The sequence below is a fragment of the Epinephelus lanceolatus genome, chromosome 4, assembly GCF_041903045.1.
Source record: "Epinephelus lanceolatus isolate andai-2023 chromosome 4, ASM4190304v1, whole genome shotgun sequence".
NCBI classification, from domain to species: domain Eukaryota; kingdom Metazoa; phylum Chordata; class Actinopteri; order Perciformes; family Serranidae; genus Epinephelus; species Epinephelus lanceolatus.
In genome coordinates, this window is record NC_135737.1 from 34365008 (window position 1) to 34386031 (window position 21024).

The 21024-nt window shown below is 40.8% G+C and overlaps 1 protein-coding gene across 2 annotated transcripts in view; it reads right to left on the reverse strand.

Annotated features, from left to right (window-relative positions):
- Positions 1-447: 447 nt before the first annotated feature.
- Positions 448-21024, reverse strand: part of scn4ba (sodium channel, voltage-gated, type IV, beta a) — a 28847-nt gene continuing 8270 nt past the window's right edge. The window contains exons 2-6 of one of the 2 annotated variants that reach the window (XM_078167168.1): positions 8821-8984; positions 8450-8669; positions 8146-8275; positions 4969-5074; positions 448-585 (exon numbers count right to left, since the gene is read on the reverse strand). In XM_078167168.1, coding sequence (XP_078023294.1) covers positions 4981-5074; positions 8146-8275; positions 8450-8669; positions 8821-8984 — 608 coding nt within the window. In that variant the 3' untranslated portion in view covers positions 448-585; positions 4969-4980. Of the gene's footprint in view, positions 586-3760; positions 5075-8145; positions 8276-8449; positions 8670-8820; positions 8985-21024 lie in introns of those variants that run through there. The other variant, XM_033631281.2, reaches the window with a different exon arrangement.

Genomic DNA, 21024 nt, shown 5'->3' on the forward strand with positions numbered 1-21024 from the left:
CTATCTGCAACTATTTAATGCTCACTATGGGAGGGATTTAAGGATTCATAATTGTACAAACTGCTTTGTGTATCCTTATCCTAATAGATTTTGTGTAAACTTATACATACACATGACCCCTTTCTTGATGTAGATAAAATGCCCGATGGACACAGGGATTAAAATTATGTATACCAGTAAACAGTCTAACTAGTAGCATTATCTAAAGCAATTGGCAACAATTTAAGCATTATTTATGCGGCGTTTATGTTTAACTATGAAAATTGTAGCAATGATTTTATCACATATTCTTAACTTTAGTCAACACAGTTTTTTGTTTGTTTTTTTCATTATGCGGCCATTTCGATCCAAATCGAAATGCAATAAGTGCATGTTGAAATTGTATGTCTCATCAGTTTCCACTAGAGGGAAGGTTATTTGATGTGTTGAGCGTTCACCACTGGGTGGCAGTCATACTGTGATCACTGTGCTGTATTGCACCACTGCAGAGAAGCATCCCACACTGTACAGGGCAGACTCAGTACTGCAGCAATCACCACAAGCAGTTGGCTGACCTCAAGACTCATGTAAGGTTCAGGACAGATACTTCTCGGGGAAAGACAAGGCAGGTCAGAGTGCACAAGGGGGGTTGGGGTGAGAAAACAAAAATCAGTGCTTTTGGTGGCTCCACGACAAACTCTTATGCATTAAATCAGATAACATTGTTTCATGTGTTACACATATACCTGGCCTTCATTGAAAGAGAACATCATCTTACACAATCCATTTGTACCTGTGTGTGGCTTGCTGGGCATATTTTGATGTGGAGGTTTATCCACTCCGTCAGTCATAGGGCTGGGTATTGGTACTCGATACCTTTGACCAAAATAACCCAGTACCAAGTGGTATCAAAACTCCCCCGATCAAATAATACCTGAATTGGATCCTTGTTGAACCAAGATTTGAATGGTTTTGCTCAAAGCCAATCAATGCAAGCGTTCTTCAATTTGACATGCCATCTGATTGGCTTACACTGCAGCAGCTGCAACCCATATAGTCTGTAGTGTGACGAATTTGAGCGTGGTATATTAAACAGAGTTGGCAGTTCAGTGTGCCGAGATGCCACCAAAACGTTCAAAGGTATGGCTATACTGGCGTCTGGTGGCATTTTATGCAACTGAATGCCTCCATTTACATGATGAGGGTAACATGAAGTCGAAAAACAAAGGTATATAATGAAGTACTCTACTGGTATCTGTATCACTTTAAGGGTACTGGTATTGGTACTAGTATTGTCATTTTTTAAGTGATACCCAGCCCTAATTAGAGGTTTTACTTCTGGAAATTAAATTCATACTGGCAGAGAAAGTCACAGATAAGAAAGAATCTCCTGAAACTGTTCATGAGCTTCACTCCAGAAAACATAAAAATCAAGTTAGGGATCACAGGAAAATAATGGGGACCAAACAATGGGAACTGTATCCACAAATACACAAGTTATGCATCACAATCCCTACATGAAACCACCTGTTTGTTACACTATGCTAGGGTTAAAGGTATGGATTAAGAAAAGTACAGTAACAGACAGATCAGTTCCACAATATTGCTTTTCCCTACAGGAAGACTTTGGATGTACATATGTGCCCTCTTCACAGAGGGGTCTGCACACGACTTGTCAGACAAGGAAGCAAGTGTGTATCCATGTGCGTATGTGTGTGTGGTGCTTCCTTATATCCGTAACATTCACAGTTTTACAACACAACGAGGATGCTGTATCACTTCTAACACTGCGCAGTCACAGTGCTAGCAGCTCTTACAGTTCTCCAAAGCAGATAAATCTGTCTAATGTAGATATATGAATCTAATGTTGATACATTAGTCCAACTGAAATACATTAGTACAGTGTAGATACATACATTGGTACAATGAACAGTGCCTTGGACAGACAGAGTTGCCATCACAGCCAGTCCAGACACATCCATAAAGTGCCTTATAACAGGTTATTGCATAATCTGATGTCTGTCTTATTGCTTCCATTGAAAGCAAGAAGGGAAATGCACTCCAGTTTTAGAGGGCAGCAGGCTGACGGAGGTGAAAAATTAGAAAAATAAAATAAAATCTTGCCACAGAGCTCTGTTCCAGAGAGACAACATGTAGTCAGACAATGCTAAAACCATTTGGACACAATGCCTTTGTCAGGTAAACACAATGTGAAAATGTTGGATTTGTTAACACTCTATATATAGTCTCTAACATATTATAAAAGAACAATAACTATGAAATCTCTTCCATGATCTACTGTTTTGTGCACCCACTCCGAACTGTGGTAAAGTGCTGTATTGTTTGTATGCGAGGCCAGTGGACTACGCTCTGATATCAAAGCGGCTCTTAGTATGTGAGTGCATGTATAGGCGTGTATGTGTGTGCATATGTTTGTGTGTAACTTTCAGCTGTCATAGCTATTCAAGTTATGCGTGAGGGTGTCTGCCAGCTCCACAGAAGTGACCTCTTGTACTGAGAGTCAAATAGAGAGCGGGTTCCAGTTTCTAGTCGGCGTCTAAATCCATGCACATTGGCTTATCACGAGAGGAAGCAGACGTGATACAATGAAGGCTTTGTTGACTTCTCCTACTTTTCTTCACTTAAACAAAATGCGATGACTTCTTAAATGTTACAAGCTATTTAAAATTTGAGCATGTTTTACCATTTAAATTCATATATGACATTATATTTATATATATTTTCATTTTGTTAAACTCTTAACAGCTTACAGCTCCCTTCAAACTCTTGATCACTTGTTTATCTGTACTCACCAACAAACTTGTTAGTGCTAAAACACCAATACGATTTAGAAACCCAACACAAACTTCACATAATCTTCAATGCCCAGAATTCTTCCAGCAAGATGTTGTTGGCTAATCTGAACTTCAAAGTAAGCAAAACATTGAAAGTATTGGCAGGTTGTAGACAGTTGGCAAAGAAAACAAACCACTGGCCTATTGGAGTACTCACACATTCATTTGATAATATCATTATTGAATATCATTTTTTGAATGATTTAAAATATACTATTTCTGACAAAATGTAACATCTATTCTCGAACAGTCTTTACATTCTTTAGCAGTGAACTGTCCCAATGCTGTGCTGCCTGCATTACTGAGGCAGTATCATTTTTTGGGCGATTTTAGCACAAATACATGTATGTGTTAAAGTATTTTCTCATAGTTATAAGAGCAACTTTGTATTGGAAGTTAGCCAGTTAGAGTCTGTTTATAAGAAATGCTGAGGTGAGTTGGTATCTGGAGATTTGCTTTATGTTGCTCCCCCCACTTACAGTATATCTTGCTGATATGCCACTGAGCAAAGTGCCAACATCTTAAACTTCTCTAGCTGAGTTGTCCAATCATATGATTCAGATTTAGCGATATTAAACTGTTCTTACTTTTGAGTGAATATAAAATATCTGTCACCCTTCCTTTCCCACCAATACCTGCAGGCCTTTAGTCTAACAGAGGAGTCACCTTTCGATCACCCTGACCAGGTTAAAGGGGTAAGAAAGGTCGTAGCAGTGTTGGGAGGTGCTTATCAAGCACTGACAGAGCTTCAGTCAGTTGAGGTCGATGTGAAGGGTTAAATGGGACCATTCAGAGACACACAGAAATGTTCCTGTACTGTGGTGCTAGAAGACATATACTTATATGAAGTTATATAAAATGCGCACATGCTAAAAATGCATTGGTTATTAGTCAGAAGCAGCATGGTTAATTTCATTCCTTTCTACAGGGAGCTGGGTAGTCTGGGGATTGTCTTTGATGAGGGTTAGGGTTGTTTTTTTGATTTTTTTTTGTTGTTTTTTTAAATACATTTTTTGTGTTTTTATCCTCCCACCAGCAGGGGGAGCAGAAGCAGAACAGGCACCTGTGTTTCATCTAAAGCAAAACAATAAAACCTGTGCAGAACGGGATCCTTCAGTCACCTAAGAAAGCCCAGTTGTCAGCCTTAGCTAGCCAGTAGCTGATCAAAATCTACTATCGGCATTGATGAACCAAACACCCCAACAGTGTGTCAAACCTGGACCCGACTGTAAACATGCAGGTTGAAGTTCAGGCTGGCGCTGGCAGTAGTTACGGTAAGATCAGGAAAGAAATAGTTTCAAAGATCTTCTCTAGCAATCCAATATAAAGTTTGAACTGTAAAACAAGTGAAACATGTTCAATCAGTGCTACAGTATTGGGACCTGTTTCTTAAATGTTAAAATGCCATTTTACAGGCACTGTTAAAAAAGTATATTTACTGGTTTTAATTAGATTTGAAAAATGTTGGCTTACATTATGGGCAAACCCTGGTTGAATGGTCCTCTGCTTCAGGTTTACATGTGGATTTGTGTATTCTGTGATGTTCTTCCGTTGACATCATGGCAGTTCAGAGATTGTGGCGATTCATCATGGCATCAAAGTGTGTTTGTTCCCACTGGTAAGGTTTGTTTGGGTCCAAGTTTGACTGAGAGTTGTGGATGAAAGAATCAAACATACTGGTAGCTTGTCAACTGAGACGGGTAAACTGTATCCTGGGGTGGCAGTCGATTATTGGAATTTCTACAAAGAAAGGAACCTAGGACAACTGAGGATCTGCTTTGCGCAAAGTTATTCCTCTGAGGTGATGTAAAGAGCGTATGGAAACCACATAATCGGAGACAGACAGTGCAGTTAAGGCTCTACTGTAGAGAAAGTGTTAGGTTTCAGTAAAGATGGGGGGCAGAATTCGATAACAGAGGCTGCACACTGTGTAACAAATGGGCTGTCATGTAGGTGAGAGAGTGATCCAGGCATATGCACATATCACACTTCCCCAAATCTCAAGCATGATTTTAAAATAGACATTTACATGTTGTATTAGTTAGCCGCTAGTAAGATAAAACAGTCCACTGATAACAGCATTTTCTCTGAGCGTGTACATTTGTCTAACATATATACAAACACACAGACATACTTTGCATTTTGCTCATGCCTTTGGTGTCCCTTTGTTGTCTGCTTTGGCTCCTGAAAGTCCATTTTCTGTGTTGTCATTCCCTGAGGAACTCACCAGGCACTCTTTGCTGCAGGGGATAGAGAAACCAAAGGTTAAGATGTACACCCAGAGAGAGAGGAACATGGAAGTGATAAGGGCTATAAACTGTGTATACTACAGGGATTCTACAATCCTCATAGCCCCAAATAATAATCTTGTGTTGGACATAAGTTGGACATATATAATTAAGATTTTACTGAAACGGATATCAAAGAAGTTAATTGAAAGCTTAGAGAAACTAATTTAAAACCTAAGAACTTGACACTGGGCACATTTTGTATAAACATATACCTGCATTGCAACTTACTACTGATATAACAATTGTGATAGAAGACACAAGACAAAGTAGAGATATAATTTCTCTTTCTGTTTTTGTCAGAAAGGCATATTTCTCTGTTGTTTATTAGCAGCAGTCACATTAAGTAGCCAAACATTATTTTTATAATGGGTCTGCATCTGGTCAAAAACAAATTGTCACATCTCTTCATAAGTGGTAGCAAATGTCTCATTAACATGGATGGAAATACCCTTATATTACTTCATTTGTCCCCAGTACCCACACATTATTTTGCCAAGTAGGCTCCTGGATCAACATCCCACATTGTGTTCCTGGACCAACACTGCAATCAACCAATCACAGCCCTCTGACAGTTGCAAAGTCCTGCAATTAACACATTTTCCCTCCTTCTTTCCATGTTGATCCTGGATAGATTTGGTTTGGTTTATCCAGGACCGTCATCATCACGCTGATTCTCGATAATTTGTCAATGGAGACATCAACATAGCAGTGATGGTCCTGGATCAGTATAAACAAGTTATCTAGGGTCAAAGTGACGATGATGGTCCTGGATCAATGCAAGCACTGCAATCCTGCAAAAAAATGTTTTAAATAGGCTATTATAAAGGACAGAAAATCTGTCCTTCACAGGTCTTTGCAACTGCAAAATGACATTATCCTGTCTCTTAATGTTAATGAATAATATTTTAGTCTTTTGGGGAGCTCACTTGTTAGCATAGCCTTCCATAGCCTAACCTTGCAGTACCTTACATGGTTTTTGTGCAGTGTGACTGAGGATTTTGTTTAATTGTACTAGCTTCAATCTGGAAAACTAGCTTAGCTCTGAAGACGAAAAAAAAAAAAAAATTTAGAAAGAAGCACAGGAGCAGCACACTGATGAGGCTTGCCAATAGGCTAAAATTTTAACGAGTTAACTTGCTAAGTAGGTAGGCTATGCTAATAAGTAAGCTTGCCAATAGGCTAAAATGTTGTTTAGTTCATTTTCTAAGTAGGTAGACTATGCTAATAGGTAAGCTTGCTAATAGGCTAAAATGTTAATGAGTTAATTTGGTAAGTAGGTAGGCTATGCTAATAGGTAAGCTTGCTAATAGGCTAAAATGTTAATGAGTTAATTTGGTAAGTAGGTAGGCTATGCTAATAGGTAAGCTTGCTAATAGGCTAAAATGTTAATGAGTTAATTTGGTAAGTAGGTAGGCTATGCTAATAAGTACGCTTGCCAAAAGGCTAAAATGTTAATGAGTTAACTTGCTAAGTAGGAAGGCTATGCTAATAAGTAAGCTTGCCAATAGGCTAGAAAATGTTAATGAGTTAATTGGCTAAGTAGGTAGGCTATGATAATAAGTAAGCTTGCCAATAGGCTAGAAAATGTTAAGGAGTTAATTTGGTAAGTAGGTAGACTATGCTAATAAGTACGCTTGCCAATAGGCTAGAAAATGTTAATGAGTTAATTTGGTAAGTAGGTAGGCTATGATAATAAGTAAGCATGCCAATAGGCGAAAATGTTAATGAGTTAATTTGGTAAGTAGGTAGGCTATGCTAATAAGTAAGCTTGCCAATAGGCTAAAATGTTAATGAGTTAATTGGCTTAGTAGGTAGGATATGCTAATAAGTAAGCATGCCAATAGGCGAAAATGTTAATGAGTTAATTGGCTAAGTAGGTAGGCTATGCTAATAAGTAAGCTTGCCAAAAGGCTAAAATGTTAATGAGTTAACTTGCTAAGTAGGAAGGCTATGCTAATAAGTAAGCTTGCCAATAGGCTAGAAAATGTTAATGAGTTAATTGGCTAAGTAGGTAGGCTATGATAATAAGTAAGCTTGCCAATAGGCTAGAAAATGTTAAGGAGTTAATTTGGTAAGTAGGTAGACTATGCTAATAAGTACGCTTGCCAATAGGCTAGAAAATGTTAATGAGTTAATTTGGTAAGTAGGTAGGCTATGCTAATAAGTAAGCATGCCAATAGGCGAAAATGTTAATGAGTTAATTGGCTAACTAGGTAGGCTATGCTAATAAGTACGCTTGCCAATAGGCTAGAAAATGTTAATGAGTTAATTTGGTAAGTAGGTAGGCTATGCTAATAAGTAAGCTTGCCAATAGGCTAAAATGTTAATGAGTTAATTGGCTTAGTAGGTAGGATATGCTAATAAGTAAGCATGCCAATAGGCGAAAATGTTAATGAGTTAATTGGCTAAGTAGGTAGGCTATGCTAATAAGTACGCTTGCCAATAGGCTAAAATGTTAACAAGTTAATTGGCTAAGTAGATAGGCTATGCTAATAAGTATGCTTGCCAATAGGCTAAAATGTTAACGAGTTAATTTGCTAAGTAGATAGGCTATGCTAATAAGTACGCTTGCCAATAGGCTAAAATGTTAACGAGTTAATTTGCTAGGTCGGTAGAACAACAAGTAAGCTTCCCAGTAGACTAGAATATTGCTCAGTGTGTCAAATATGTCCATCGCAGGTCTTTGCAACTACAAAATGACATTATCCTTACTCTTAATGTTAATGAACAATGTTTTAGTCTTTTGGTAAGCTTACTTGTTAGCATAGCCTACCTAGTTAGCAAGCTAACTTAATACTTAATGCTAACTTAATATTCTGTACTAACCTCAATTTGGAAAACTAGCTTAGCTTTAAAGAAGCACAAAAGAATTTTGAAAGAAGCACTGGAGCAGTGGGCTGTGATTGGTTGATTGGTTCTGGAATGCAATGTGGGACGCTGATCCAGGAGCATGTCCTAGTTGGCAAAACCATGTTGTCCCCAATACCCTGTGATATTACCATAGTTAGTGACCTACTCACTTCTTCTCATCATCCTTCAGTAGGAAGTGAACAACCAAGGCCTTTATCACCATGATAATGATGACTAAGCCAATAACTCCGCCCAGCACTGACACAATGATGACTGTCAAAGTATTGTCAACCTCCTTCACTGTAAAGAGTAAGAGAGATGGAAAGACATTGTGAGGCAGAAAGAGTGAGTTGAGACACTAACAGTGGCACGCTTAGCATGTCTATCTCTCTGAGCACATATAAGCAAGTGTAAAATAAAAATGGGTGTTTTTGTGTGCCAGGTGGTCAACTGCAACATGCATGTGTCACATACTTTGGTCCACCACTCTAAGAGTAAAGACAGCACTGTGGTTGCGATTCTTCTCTTTTGGGTTCTTGGCAAAACAGATGTAATCTCCCTCATCTTCGAAGGTGATGTTCCAAAGCAGGATGGAGATGTTGTTGCTCTTTGAGGACCCGACAAACTCCACACGCTCATGGTACACAGTGACCCTGGGCTCCACACCCTCAATAGGAATCACTGCTTCACATAACTACAAACATACACACAACACACATATAGATGAGTAGTCACTTGTATTTCCATATGTGCACAGATACACATTAGCATTTTTGTGTTTTTTATTTGTACAGTGTGTCTATCATGTTTGAGTGTATGTCTGTGTTTGTGTCTGTGTAGTGTACCTTGATCATGGTTCCATTGTCATTATAGTGCCAGTTGAAGTAGAGGTTTTTGATGCCAATACAGGAGGAGTAGGTGCAGGGCAGCAGGACTGTGGAGCCATTCATTGCTTCAATTGAAGACACTTTACCTGTTGAGACCTCCAGTCCACCAACACTCCAAGCACCTGAACCAAGACAGAAAGGAAAGGAAAAAAAAAACTTGGTTTTGACAAGCATAAAGAAAAACCATATAAAACAGTACAGAGCAAAAACAACACACTCTAGCTAGAAGTCTGGATCAGTTATAGTTCAGGTCACTTTGCTCTCAAACCATTTTTAGAGCAAAAATGACAAGAGATGAAAAAATATATTGTATGCTGGCTGGCTGGGCTGGGCTAGGATTACTGTAAAAGATGAGTGCGACTGATGAGTAATGGTATTACAAAGCTAAGTAGCTTACGTACTGTAAGTACAGCTTATGAGATGACAGTTTGCTTTTGCTCCTCAAACAGTGTTCACTATTTGTTAGTGTGTTTGCATTTCTTGAATTGAAATGCAATTTATGGCCGATGCAATGCTGCATTTTTTTGAAAGGGAACAAAACAACGCAAATGATGCAAACTGACAGCTGGCAGTCATTGCTTTTAAAATCTCCACTCCATTCACAAAACAGGTTGTTTGCCTGCTCTGGCAGATAAGTTTCTTCCACTTTGGGGTTGAGGGAAAGTATCAAGTCTGTCTCGTCATTAAGTCATAATGTAAGTGCTGTATAGAAAATAGACATTTTTACTGTCAGTAAACAGTGGGACTGTTTTTGGTGGGCAGGGCTTAGCTGGAGGCAAAACAATTCTCCACAGACATTAGCTAGCCTGAGCTGGCAAGTTCTGTTGGCTTGTTTTAGACAATGAAGGAAGACGATACGAGTGGTGCATTCAAAAATACTCATTCTGAGTGCCTGAGCACACTCTCGCACAAACTGGGCCATTCGTACATTTGGAGTGCTATCAGAATGTACCGTCCGGCTATCCAGAGCACTGCACTCTTGGAGTGGCAGGGTCCACTCTTGGCACTCTGTCTGGGGAGACAGAGCAGCAGAGCGCCGAGTGGAGTGAATGTGTGATTAACTTAACCGTTCGTTAATTCATGCAGAAATATAAATCTCCATTTCTTCGACCAACAGGGCTCTCATTTTAGTTTAGAGTGTCGGACTGAATTTACAAACGCACCATGTCAGGTCACTCACTCTCCGGGATTTTGAGTCTAACTTAACACTGACCAACAGGACCAAACTGGCTGACCCATAGAGTGCCGAAGTCACGCCCCTTCCGATGAAGCTCATGGGACCTTAGATCGGAAAAAATATGAATGGCAGTGAATGAGGAGAGAAATATTATCTTTTGGTCCCGTTTGAGTTGTGACATTAAATCCAAATATGTCGTTAATGAATTTAAAACATTAATTTTAAGGTCAAGAAAGTCATACTTTGTGGTAAAACTGATGAGATATAAGCTTTTGAAAAAATGTAATTAGAAAGACTACACAGGAGGCGGTCGTGTATGTGACGTCATAGCTTTTGCTCGATTCCAGCAGCTTGGAGTGACTGCAACCTGGCACAAAACACACAGACATCTTCAATCATCAATCGATTAATCATAAAACAGTGGAATTTCAGTGGGGAGGCCAAGCTGCAGGAAGCAAGCGAAAGCTATGACGTCACATACGCGACCTCCTCCTGTGTACTCTTGAGTCTTTCTAATTAAAAAGCTTATATCTCAACAGTTTTACCACAAAGTATGACTTTCTTGACCTTAAAATTTATGTTTTAAATTCATTAACGACATATTTGGATTTCACGTCACAACTGAAACGGGACCAAAAGATAATATTTCTCTCCTCATTCACTGCCATTCATATTTTTTCCGATCTAAGGTCCCATGAGCTTCACCGGAAGGGGCGTGACTTTGGCACTCTGTATGCTCTCACTCAGTGGATGGATGACATCACAGGAAGCTTTGTGGGTGATCACTATGCCAGTCTTACAAAGGAGGACGACACTTGAACGGTTTCCTCCAGTTTGTTTTGCTATCGAAGCTAATGTTAGCTAAAACACTAGTGTTAGGGAGAAATCCAATATTCCTCTTAATACCTCCCCAGTTTCTGATGAGGTGGACATGATAACCCTTAATACACATAACGTCATTCATCCCTACAACAGGAAATACTTTTCCCTAACCTGATATGAAGTGTGCGCTGCACATGAGAGCATTTTTGAGGATTGCCTCTGTGCAGTCTTTTCGTCTTATCACAATTAACCATAGTTTTTGTTGACTGGCAGTAGGGGTCATGACTCCTTCTATTCTGGCTCCCAATAATACAACAAGACAACATTTTAAGACTCCTATGTAGCTTACAGCCCTGTGGTGTCAAGTCGTGTTTTGCCTCTCGCTATCAAACAGACGTCATTGAGACGTCGGCCCTAAAAGTGTCTAGTGACATCATCTTTTACCACATTTCCTGTAAAGCCTCTCATTCAAGGCCCAACAACAGTGCTATTAGACCAGTAAACTCCCCCCTCTGACTCCCCATGACATTTTGTACAGTCCCATCATAATCCCACAGTGCCAGTGATTGTACTGTGGAGAGCAGCCAAGCAGAGGGGGAATGTGGAAAACATGTTGTTGAGGACAGAAATTTGGGGGGACTGGTGAACTCTAACCCCCCCAAATTTCTGTCCTCAACAACATGTTTTCCACATTCCCCCTCTGCTTGGCTGCTCTCCACAGTACAATCACTGGCACTGTGGGATTATGATGGGACTGACAGTTGGCAGTCGAATCTCCACTTAATGAACCAAAGCAGGTTGTTTGCCTGCTCTGATAGTTACATTTCCTCTACTTTAGGCTTGGGGGGAGTATCAGGTCTTTCTAGCCATGAAGTAATAATGGAAGTAGGCTTCTGTATAGAACACAGAGAACTAATCTTTCATCATGTTCCCAGAAATGCCTCTCATTCAAGGCCAAACAACAGGTCTATCAGACCAGTCGACTAGCCCCTGCCTCCACATGGCCTTTTGCACAGTCCCATCATAATAACACAGTGCCAGCGCAGTGCTCCTGACAGGATTCTGTGAGACTGTGGGGGATGTGACTTTGACAATCTAGGGGAACATGCCACTCTGTAAGAAGATTTTGTACATTATCAAGTTAAATGCATCAATCTGGTGCACTTTGGGGTACACCCTGGACAGGTCAGCAGACTATCACAGGGCTGACACATAGAGACAACCATTCACACTGACATGGGGAGAACATGCAAACTCCGCACAGAAGGTAGTGTATTATAATGAGTGTATTTTCTGAAATGTATAATTACCTGAAAATAGCAATCGTGTTTTGGTTATCTGAGAATGAATCGTTTATATCTATATAGGGAGCAGGTACTCGTCCACTGAGATAGCCATGTTGCACTGCTTTGTTTCTACAATAGCCCAGAATGGACAAACCAAACACTGGCTCCAGATAGGGCAATTCGTGTTTTTGGGTCACCCACTGTTGTTCGTTGCAACAAGAGGGTCAGAAAAAAGGGATTTTTCAACATGAAACTTCTTTACCAGATTTAATCCCCTCCCGCATTAGCTCTGGAGAGAAAGAGATCTGTGGATAATGTGGCTCCTGGTTAAAACTTCCTAACATCTGGATCTTAAGTGATCAGATAAAAAAGGTGAGCACATGCTAACAGGTAATGAGCGAGCAGCCTGTCTCTACACGCAGATCAGCGTCGCAGAAACACTGATTTGTACATAAAACTGCATTATTATTCAGTGTTTTTTAATGGTTGAAACTACCAAGTCCACTTGTTCTGAAGAGGAGACCTTTGGGATAATTCGGCTCCTGGTAAAAAGCTCTTGGACAATGAACACTGACGGAGTGCTAATCGGTAGAAGTTCAGCTGGCTACAATCTGCAATCCTCACTGCATGATGCCACTAAATCTCACTAAATCTTACACACTGTTCCTTTAAGTCCAAGTATTTCACTAGTTACTGGCAAGCCATAAGTCTGAAGTCATCACATTAATGACGGGAGTAAAGGTAATATGACTTCAGTGCATTCAAGGTGACCAGACTGTGTGGATAGGTGACATACTAACAAGCCAACAGAGACAGTGAGACTGAAATGCCCCCAGATCAAAACAAACAAATGGTAACTCTTTCATTTCCAAACGAAACAGCTCATCTCGTACTGGTATTTGGGTCTGGTGGTGCTGGGTATGTTGGTTTATCAGTGACAGCTGGTGTAATTCTGAGATTGTTGCTCTGGTATCTCTCACACGCTTGGGGACTATTTATAAACACTCTTCCCCACACTGACCTGCTCAGGATCATGTTGCACTTGGACATGGTGCAAAACAGTGTGAGTGTACATGTATACCTATTTGTTTCGAAGGACGTACATCTATGTAAGAATGTCACACCACGTGCTTTGCAGCTTTGTGAAGACATCAGCATTAACAAAGTACTGAAACGCTGCAATTACTGTGGTGATTTTGGACGAAATCACTGTTTACTTTAGCACACTGAGTGTGAAATGCTCTACACACACTGTAATTAGTTACGGTCACAAACTTTGAAGGTAGGGATGGGAACAAAAATCGATACAGCATAGTATTGCGATATTTTGCGTGGCGATATTGTATCGATACATGGACAAGTATTGATCTTTTATTATACATTATTCATTTTTGCAAATACACATTTTAATACATCTTTTGGTACTAGCATAATAAAATTAATTGCTTTTTCTGTCCACTAGATGGTGCTAGAATTTTTTTTTTCTTGGTGAGGTCAGCAGAGGTCTCAGTCAGCAGCATTTGGCAGGAAGTTCATTGAAACAAAGATGGAGGCACCAGAGAGAGAAGTCAAAAATGCACCATCAGCGTTTAAATCAAACTTCTGGACTAATTTGGGATTTTTTAAAATGAATGGAAATAAGGACTTGGACTTGAGCGGAGAGCGGGTGAAAATTTCCGCTCCTCGCTCGCAGACCTGTCACTTTGCGCCGCTCGTCCGCTCCGCTTGGTTCTGTGCATTCTTCGCTCCGCTCCACTCCATCATAAATTTTATCCTGCTTCACTCACTCACCATTCCGCTCAAAAAAACTGCGTCGTACTACCCTAACCTGTAATCTTCTATTCACAAATAAAACATGAGCTTGGTAGATTCTCCGGGGAAGCCCTCTCCCCTCTCCCCGCAGTTAGGGACCGTTCTCCAAGGTACCGCTGCTTCTCTTCTCTCTTCTCTGAAGTACACAGTAAACTCCATAGTTTTGAAAGAAAATAGTGTGGGTGTGCGCAGGTGCAAAGATGCATTCTGGGTGGGGCATGAGCGACCGGAGCGAAATTGGAGCGAGAGATAAGGCTCCGCTCCACCTTTTAAAAAAAATAGCCGCTCCTCGCTCAACACAAAATCCTCCCGCTCCCTGCTCCGTTCCACTCCAGCTCCGCTCCGCTCACAGGCTCTGGATATGACACATGCAAACATGAGGGCTCACCTCACACGCCCCATCCAGAGATAGTGTTATCCGCTGACGGCCAAGCTAACGCTAAACCCGATCCAACGAAAAATCAACCAACACTGGACACACTTAGCTCGACAAAACTACCATCTAACTCTGACAGACCTGAGAAAATAACACACTCCATCACCGACTTCATGTGCAAATGTCTGCGTCCATACAGTGTTGTTAAAAATGAAGGCTATTGTTACACGTAAACCCAGGTATGTGTCTCCGTCCTGACATTTTTTCACCAACACAGCCATATCCAAGCTCTACAGAGAAGTGAAGCATAAAGTTGAGCAATCTTTGAGTACAGCAGGAAGGATCGCATTAACTTGTGACGCCTGGACTTCAAGGTCAGTGGATTCATATGTGACTATAACGACGCATTATCTCTGCAGACTGGAGACTGCTGTCTTATGTCCTCCACACTAGAGCAAACACTGCAGACCTCCTGCAAAATGCAGCACAAGAATGAGGGATTATGGTTGTAACAGATGCTTTTACCATGGGTGTTACCATTCAGTCAGTGGGATACCTGTATGTGAAGTCTTTTGCTCACGTTCTTAATCTGGCTCCGCAGAGGGCGTTAAATCTGCCAACAGTTCAGTTAGTCAGGTGTAAGCAGCATATCTGACAGGTTTTATGACGGTGTTGGTCAGTCTGTCTGCTTTGTATCATATTTTGCTGCAATAAAAATGATTGAAGTCAGACGAACAGACTGAAAACTTCATCTTAAGTGGTAAAACTGATGTTTACAAAGTTCAAGGTAATAAATCGCGATATATCGCAGTATATTGCATTGCAATACTCATTGCAATGCAGTGGTAATATTGTATCGTGAGTCCTCTGGCAATTCTCACCCCTATTTGAAGGTGAGATAAATTTAAAGCAATTTAAAGTTCAATACTGAGTGCATCATGTTAGTGGTGCCAGCATCACACTGCACCAACAGTCCAGTGTTTGGAATTTAGAGGCAAATATTGGCAGATATAATATATAGAAGTATGGGTTTTTTTTAAGATTTTAATAACTTGAAAATAAGAATTGTTGTGTTTTCATTACCTGAGACTGAAGTGTTTATATCTGGTTCTCCTATTCAGAGATTGCCATGTTGCACCACCATGTTTTTACAGTAATCCAGAAACCAAATAATGAAGCTCAGAGTAAGTTCAATCAGGAAGACTTTCTTTATACTATATCCATTCACATTCTCTCTCTATCCCACTCCCAACACTCCAACCAATCAGCTGAAGGCTGTTCCCTCTCCTGGTTAGCCAATCAAACTTTGCCATGATCTCCTTCAGTCATTCATGTTGCTGCTGCCAAATTTTAAATCGGCTCTCCTCTCTGCTTCCGTCAGCTGTCATTTTAGGCCTCTGCCCCATTCACCTCCAGTCACCTTATCCAGAACCCAGGACAAGCTCATCAAAAGCTCACTCTTCTTCACATCCAGATCCTCACCTTCGTCTTCATCCCATCTCATCACCACCATTACCACCACCAGCGTCTCCATGGGGGGGGGGGGGCTTCCTAATCTGCTACGTCTTTACTTTACTCCTGGAATAGATGGCATCACAATGGGGTCTAATCGCCATCAGCCACCGTAGTTAGCAGCTCCTACATAACTAGTACATTGGAAAACACTGATTTTTAAAACATAAATCTACTTTATTAAGTGTTTTTACTGCTTTTAATCACCTGTTATATTTCTTTGGAGAGGAAGAGACATCTGGGGATAATTCGGCTCCCAGTAAAAACCTCCTGAATAACGAACGCTAAAGGAATTCTCACCGGAAGAAGTTTCAGCTGGTTGCAATCCTCGCCGCAAGATTTATGTATTTCTCAGTGTCTAACAGATTTTTACAATAAAATGTGCATGTTTCAAATACACACATATCTGCCAGGGCACAAATGTGAATGCAGCCTTCTCCAACTTGGTCATCAAAGTCACTTCAGCACTTGAGGATTTGGTAATCAAGACGGTAATAATTACAAATCCCAGCAGTTAACTGAGTTGCACATGAATTTAATTCAGCTTTTCAATAACTGCCTAGTCTGTCAAGTATCATAGTTCGAGAGAAAAACAAACTGCATAGCTTTGTCTGACAGATTTATAGTAACCTTAATCCTCAAGATGTAGATGATATATATATTTTTTTTATTCTAGGAGGTAATTTTTGTATGTTTCTAGAAGCAGTAAAACAATCTTCTAGTAACTTTGAGGTTGATACGGCAGTGAAGTGTTAAATCACTGAATGTTGCATTAACAGTATATATTTATACACTAAGGGTATTTCAGTGTGAATGGTTTGCTTTTTCTTTGTTCAGTTTTCTGAGTCTTCTCAGTCTCTCACCTCTTTCCTCTTGTCTTCTAACGCGTGATATTTTTACCCCTCCTCTGTAGTCATCTTGACTTGTCTCTTTTACTTTCAGTAGCAGCTCAGGCCATTTGGGTTCTCCTTGTTCTTTTTCTGTTTCTGGTTTTTGCTCTCTTTTAATGGGCTCTTCTTTTTTTCGCAGCACTGGGCACTTTCTCTCTTACTCTCTTTTTTCATCCCTCAATATTTCTGTCTTACTTGCTCTCAGAACTTTTTCCTCAGGGACGCTGTAACTAAATAAGAAGAGGTGGAGATGTGGGGAGTTGGTCTGTATGTTTGTGTGTTTTCTGGTGTGGGACAGTGGTGGAATCAATGGCAGTTTAAAGATATAAATAGCTGAATGTAGCTGGATGAGTGCCTGAAGTGGCGCCCCCATTCATTTTTCATAGGGTTGGCCAAATGGGGCCAATGAAAATCTTGGGGTGGCACGCCAAAACCAAAAGCCATAACTCAGTTTCAGAATTTTGCTTGTGCTATTCAGGTTATACATGGCGGTGCAGTGGTGCAGGGGTTAGCATTGTTGCCTCACAGCAAGAGGGTTCCTGGTTTGAACCTGTGGTGGGGCGTTTGACTTTGACTTGCGGAGTTGCATTTTCTCCCTATGTCAGCGTGGGTTTTCTCCAGGTACTCCAGCTTCCTCCCACAGTCCAAAGACATGCAGGTTAATTGGTGACTCTAACTTAGCCATAGGTGTGAATGTGAGCATGAATGGTTGTCTGTCTCTATGTGTCAGTCCTCTGATAGTCTGACAACCTGTCCAGGGTGTACCCTGCCTCTTGCCCAATGTCAGCTGGTACAGGCTCCAGCCCTCCTGCAACCCCAAACAGGATAAGCAATTACGGAAAATGAATGAATGAATATTCAGGTTATTAGCCTGGTCTCACTCCCAACTTGTCAAATACTGACACTCGGTCAGCTGCACACAGTGATGCACAGAAGCACCCTCAGCAGCAGTCTGATACACACGGGCTGTGGTAGTTTCTGATGCTGCGGGCAGCTACCATAGTACAAAGAGCATGAAAGTCTGCATAGGGTGGGCGAGAGTGGAGGCGGATGGGTTGAACAAACTCTGGGGTTGCTCCATCCTCTTCTGTGTGTGATGCAATGTTTAGCAGGTCAATATATTTCATAAAAGAGTTCCACATTTTCTGGAATGTTTTAATTGAGGCCACGAGATATAGAACTTCCTTAGTTCAACGATTATGTGTAGGGGGAGACGTGTACTTCCATTTTAGCAGAATTAAACATCTGGCCGGTAAGGCTATAAAGGCCAGGGCTCGCTGCATCGTGACAGTGAGGCCGGCATCAGGTGGAGCACCAAAGATGACAGATAAAGAGTTAGGAGAAATGTTAGTTTCAAATTTGTTCGACCAACACGTTATTAACTTGGGACAAGTTCAAAACATGGATGAGATTGGCAGGAGAGTGTTTGCACTGATTGCAGGTATCGCTGACTTTAGGATATATTTAGCTAGGCTGGCATTAGTATCGTTGACTCTGTGTAAGATCTTACACTGAATGACGGGCATGTATGGTGGAGGACTAGACTAGGTCTAAAACATGATCCCACTCTTCATTATATAAGTCTGTTCCTAGATCCTGTTCCCAGGCATTTTTGGTTTGAACAAAGAAGCTTGAATTGTCCGAGCTTATAGTCCAACAGATAGCTGAGAGCCCTTCACGTGGTTTGTATCCATGGTCAGGAGGGCATCAACTAAGGACTCTGATTTGGAGAAAACAAAAGAGGTGAGAGTTGGGTATTGTTATTTAGATTAAATTCTATTCCATTATTATACAAATCCTTAATAATTTCTAAGCCATTATTGCGCTGAATTCGAAATGCTGCATCTGTACTTGAAGGTTGGGAAAGGTCATTGTTGAGTATTGGAGGGATAGGAAGGTTTGTGCAGGCCGAAGTGTTTCTAAATCAGATCCAGATTTTGAGAGAGTCAGACACAACTGGATTGATGTTAACAATTGTTGACGGGAGAAGGAGCTAGGAGGGAACTGTCACGAAATCGATGAGGATGCCTTTTCCAAGTAAACCCAAGCAGGTAGATTGTCTGTGCCTATCCAACATGGAAGTTTTTGAGTATTGGCTGCCTAGTAATACTGCCCAAGGTTAGGAAGGCTGGTCCACCCTTACATTTAGGGAGTTGCAGGACTGACTTGCTAATTCGAACAGGTTTATTTCCCCACAGGAATTTGAACACTATTCTATGTAATTCGTCAAAAATGTTTTGGTAACAAGTACCGGAATATGTTGACAAAGATACAGAAACTTAGGTAGGACAATCATTTTAATTAGGCTTATTTGGCCGACCAGTGACAAAGGCAGGGCAGACCATCAGTTGAGATCCTCGTCCTCTTTTTTTTAACCAAAGTAGTTTTTCAAACGTACTCATTTTAAAGGAGCTACATGTAAGAAATCTAAAGCAAATAGTCGTAACATCCTTCTAATATGTCACAGAGACTAAGGAATAATGTTCATATAACATACTGATCTCACCGACAACAATAGTACAGCCAGAATATTCGCATTTAAAAAAATATTTTTACGGTCCGCAAATCATGTTTATGTTTTGAATTTGTGTTTTGGCCTGTTGCGCCACCCACCGCCGTCTACCATTCACGCAGTCAGTAGAGTCTCAGCATCAGTTAAAGTTACGACTGAGCTACAGCAGCACGGCAAGCAGCATTAGCAGTGTCCTGGTACATGACATTAGCAGCCGGCTTCTCCTCCGCCGTATCCCGGCAACAGCATTAGCAGCAGAGAAGCCGGACTTGCTCGAATGGTCCGCTGGAAAACTGAAGATTATGGACGCGGCGACACGTCTGTGGGCAAACAAATCAGTCTCCAGCGTGCCGCTGTCCAGCAACCTCAAATCTGTAGGGGAGGGGGGGGCGGACACGACTCGCAGCAGTATTTTGAATTTGAGTGCAGTAACTGTTTTGGCCACATTCTTACATACAGCGCCTTTAAGTCAAACTATGATGTTTTGTTTGCTCTAAACCTAACCCTTTACTTTGGTTGCTTAAACTTAAGGAAGTAGATCTAAAACCAAATTATGCGTTTATTTTTGAAAAACACTGTATGCTTTAACAAGCAGAAACTGCACATTTCCTGCAAAAAACATAAGTTTATTTAAACAAGACACAATAGATGTAACAAGAGTGAATTGAGACACCATCCTGAGCAGCAAACTGACGCAGGAGGGTACCTTGTGCATGACATTTTCATATGTAGGTCCACTGGGTAAATGTTGGCTGGGATGAGAATGTGTTGAGAATGAAGGCTAATTGAAAACTATGTCAATATAGGGAGTTAAAGAATTACATGTCTTATTTTACGGTTATTATCACTAATTATCAGATGTGCATAGACGAATACCAGTATAGTTAACATTTGAGTTCCACAACAAACCTGTTTTTATGTGGTATGTATCTATACGTTACGCAATTCTTTTTTTTTTTTCAAATACACTGTTTGTACTTTTAAAACAAAACAAATATCCAGCTTTAATTTGAAGGGGTAAATTGATTGTAAGAAAAAAAAAATTACTGGGAACAAGCCAGCTCAAGCTTAGGGGAGACTCGTGCGTACCCATAGAACCCATTTTCATTCAGATATCTTGAGGTGAGAGTTCATAAGGTGTTGACGAACCAGTTGTCCCCTCTCCAAGATTAAGCCTGAAACTCTGGAACATTGATTAGCCCCTTTCCCGACAAGCTACACTGACCAATGGATGCCCCGCGTTGTTAACTTTCACAAGATACCACTACCTTCACATTAACTTAAAATGAGCGTACCATAGCCTCTTAAAGACAGTAATATTGGCATCCAATTATTTTCACCGGAAGGCTGGTTACAATTATCTCAGGGGGGCACCACTACATGTCTGAATCCTTGGCCTACCTTTTAAACTCTGCTAAGTGGGTTAATGAATAATCTTTTACCATCTATCAGTAAGTACTGGCACATTGCCACTGAGCAATGTTTGTAAGCATGTGCTCCAGGGGGAGTAATGATGCAAAGGAAAACAAGTGAGAATACAAGGGAGAATCTCCCTCCTAAACGACTTACGCAGTGTGTCTTCTTCACACTGGTAGCATGGTGATCTTTTACATATCTGTGAGGAGTGTCCCCCCTCGTGCCCAGAAATAGATTTCACACCTCCCTCGTTTTACACCTCTGATCTCTACTATCCTATTTCTCTCCTCCCCTTCCTCTCCTCTTCTCAAATCTTCAGACAAACAACACCCGCAGATTCACACACTGTAGTAACGTAC